Consider the following 3,412-nt stretch of genomic DNA (forward strand, 5'->3'; position numbering starts at 1 on the left):
GAAACTGAAGAAGAAGAAGTAATATGCATTGCATGATGACATGCACGGGTAATAATCATGTTCATGGACCCTATGTGCAGCGGTTCTGTTTGCTTAAAGATAAATACATAAGTCATTGTGTGGAGAAGCCTGCATCAAAAACTACTTTATGAGTCTGCTGCGTGTAAACTTGAATACAGTAGAATGTTACAAGCATTGCGTGAAATCAATTGCTTTCTTAAAAAGGGCGAAGAGCCCCCGTGACGCCAGGTGAACCGCGTCATCGTGCGGTTCGTCGTGACTCATAACGGGTGCCAATTGGCTCTCATGGTGAGCGTGGCGCAGCAGAACTTAAATAAAGCTCCTGCATCATCCGGACCGGGACCCACAGAGAACTAGTGCGCACCATGTGAGGTGGGGGACTGACTTAAAGCTCACCACGACACACCTGACGCCTCCCCGGACCCACACCGACAGCCTATATAACAGCGCGCTCAGGACTGGGTGGGCACGAAGAGACGCAGAGGCGGAAAGTGAAAGGCGAGCGCGCTCACAACTCGACAGGGGGGGCCACTGAACACGGGGTCGCTTTTGCGCACGCACGCTTGAAGGGCTGGTATGGCGCGTATCTCGCGCTCTCAGGTGTAACTTGGAGGAGCTGCACGTGAGGCTACAGTCTGGGTCTCAGTAGTAGGCTGAGTTTATTCTTCTGACCTGCAGATCTACTGTTTGAACACAACTGTATTCAGCCGAAGCCTCGAGGCGCTATCTGACTAGTCGCGCCGCGCAACGCCTCACCGCCCCGCCGTGCCGCTGCGCCATGATGCCCCTCGTTCCGCTCCTTGTGGTGCTCTGCGCTGTCACTCAAGTGTTTTCTGAAGAAATTGGTCCTAAAGAAGAACTTGATTATTGGACGAGTAATCAGATCCAGGTAGGATATCAGGTCTCCAATGTGTTTAAAACATAATATAGTGATGTTTTATACAGTCCAGGTCTCCAGTTTTATTCTCTTAAGACAAAGTTATTGTTGATCAAATGTAGGTCCTACGTAGATCGTTATGTAGCCTATAGTGTTACTTCATACTCGGAGTAACACTAAAGAAGATGCTCCACAGTGGAAGTGCGAGCGTCTAAAGGTTTGTTTGACTTTGCGGGTTGGACGGCTGCCGAGCCCCCCTAAGTGGACTTTTTATTGATCTTTAAATGGAAAGTCTCTTTAGCTCTGTAGTGTGAGCCCGGTAATTGAAACCGGACCCCGCGGGCTGATTCACTGAGGTTGGACCGAGAGTTGAGCGAGCTTTGCTTCTCTCAGGACGGCTGGCTGGCCCCGGACCCGTTCCGGGAGATCCTCCGGAGGATGACGAGGAAGCCCCGGCCGCAGCAGTTCATTGGCCTCATGGGAGGCGCTCCGCCGGTGAGCAGAGACCCTTATCCCCGGCATCGTGGATAACGTGACATCAAAAACGTGACATAAATTACATGTCATGAATAACATGACATAAATAACATGACAGGGTTTGTCTCTCTCTGTCCGTGTAGGTCTGTATGTAGCCTACGATATGCAATTATTTTTTCTAATACATTTTTTCTCTTCCTTATTAAGCAGATGCACAGATCACCCGCAAGAGTAAGTAGCGCTGCTTCTAAATGAGTTATTTCCGAGAAATACATATTTTTTTAATTAATACAAATGTTGAATAATAAATTATGTTTGTGGCTCCGTCCGCTGACTATGAGGCATGTTGCGCTTTAATTGTAACGTCGTTTATCTTAATTGAGTTGTACGCCATGTCTTGCATGTAAGGGTTCGGCTCATTAATTGTTGTTGCAAAGGAAAAATAAATCCATTATCAAATGGGGTTTAATTAATTTACCACCACCCCGTCAGCTTAATAGGTCTTTGAAGGTTTGCTTTTCTCTCTAAACACACTTCCCTACACACAGTTAAATGTGTTAAACCATCAAGCAGCAGGAAAATATGCACGTTTATTTTGCTGTCAGGACGTCTCAGTAAGATTGTTTTTTTACACTCCTGAGAGAGCTCTGAGTGCGGTCTCTCCTCCCCTCAAACACTACACACCGCTCCCTCTCATCTCTCTGGTACCTCTCCTCTCATCTCTCTGGTATCTCTCCTCTCATCTCTGATATCTCTCCTCTCTTGTACCTCTCCTCTCATCTCTCTGGTGTCTCTCCTCTCATCTCTTGTACCTGTCCGCTCATCTCTTGTATCTCTCCTCTCATCCCTCTGGTGTTTCTCTCGGGCCGAGGAGAACTAGGCTGCTCCGTTAAGGAGTCAAACCCTAACTAGGCGGAGGTGTGCCGCGCTGTAGTGAATCCACCTCATTGCTCCCAGACACAATCAAAGTGTTGTTCTTTCTTTTGGTTTCTGCTGTTTTACTGTGCTGTTCCCTGGAGTCGCGTCTTACCTTAAGCGCACCCACACGCGCCCACTGCACCGTGACTTAATTCCATTCCATTACCGTGATTGGTCGCACAGTGACGCATGCCCTAGAGCATGCATCCGACTACAGGGTGATTCCTCACCGTGATACCATCTCTCCAACACCGCACGCAGCAGACGGACGGGCCGCAGGCAGCATCACCACGCCCAGGGGGAACTAACCCCAGGGTCAACTTACTAACCTTGGGGTTAGTTAAACCTTGGCAGACTAGGGTTGGTTACCAGGGTTTACCCTTGGTTAACCCCAGGGTTTACCAACCCCAGAGTTAACTAACCCCCAGGGTTAACTAACCACAGGGTTGGTAAACCCTGGGTTAGTTAACGCTGAAAGTTAACCCTGGGGGTTAACTAACCCTGGGTTTACTAACCCCCATGGTTAACTTACCCCAGACTTTAGGCCTCATGGATGTATCATGGGGTCAGAGTGCAATCCCCAGCCAGTATGTCGGTGGTGCTCCTCTGATGTTCTAACCAGTCCTGTGTCTCCTCCCCAGGGCATAAAATCAACTCCTTCGTCGGCCTGATGGGCAAGCGGAACACGGAGGATCCAGGTACCGTGGGCTAGTCTACAACACACTGTCCAGTGAAGCGTCTCCCAAGGAGACACGGACTAAAGGTGTTCCTCTTCTCTCACCCTCAGACTCGTACGAGTGGAGCTCGAGGCACGACTACGAGCAACGCCGCCGCCGCCGCTAGCCCCCCCCCCCCCCCCCCCCCCCGCGCGGTGCCGCCTCAGACCCCTGCTCCAGAGCGGGGGTCACCCGGTCTCGACAGCAGGGAGCGCCAGTCCGCTCAGAGAGAAGAAGAACCTATAGCTGATCTATTCTAATAAACTGTTTCTCATCGTAGTGTCGTAGCGGTGCCGTGAATACCTGTGCCAATTCAGTTCCCTTCATGACGGTTAGACCGAGGTTGTGCGTTATCAGTGGCCTCGACAAAACATGTTCTGCTCTATGATTTGATTGGCTGAAT

At 50.1% G+C, this 3,412-nt stretch overlaps 1 protein-coding gene across 1 annotated transcript; it reads left to right on the plus strand.

Annotated features, from left to right (window-relative positions):
- Positions 1 to 496: 496 nt before the first annotated feature.
- On the plus strand, positions 497 to 3,136 carry LOC130375433 (protachykinin-like). Its single transcript, XM_056582358.1, has 5 exons — positions 497 to 910; positions 1,292 to 1,421; positions 1,586 to 1,606; positions 2,935 to 2,991; positions 3,081 to 3,136. The coding sequence occupies exons 1-5, from the start codon at positions 800 to 802 to the stop codon at positions 3,134 to 3,136; spliced, it is 375 nt and encodes a 124-aa protein (XP_056438333.1). The 5' UTR covers positions 497 to 799.
- The last annotated feature ends 276 nt before the right edge of the window (positions 3,137 to 3,412 follow it).

Source organism: Gadus chalcogrammus, chromosome 22, assembly GCF_026213295.1.
Source record: "Gadus chalcogrammus isolate NIFS_2021 chromosome 22, NIFS_Gcha_1.0, whole genome shotgun sequence".
NCBI classification, from domain to species: Eukaryota; Metazoa; Chordata; class Actinopteri; order Gadiformes; family Gadidae; genus Gadus; species Gadus chalcogrammus.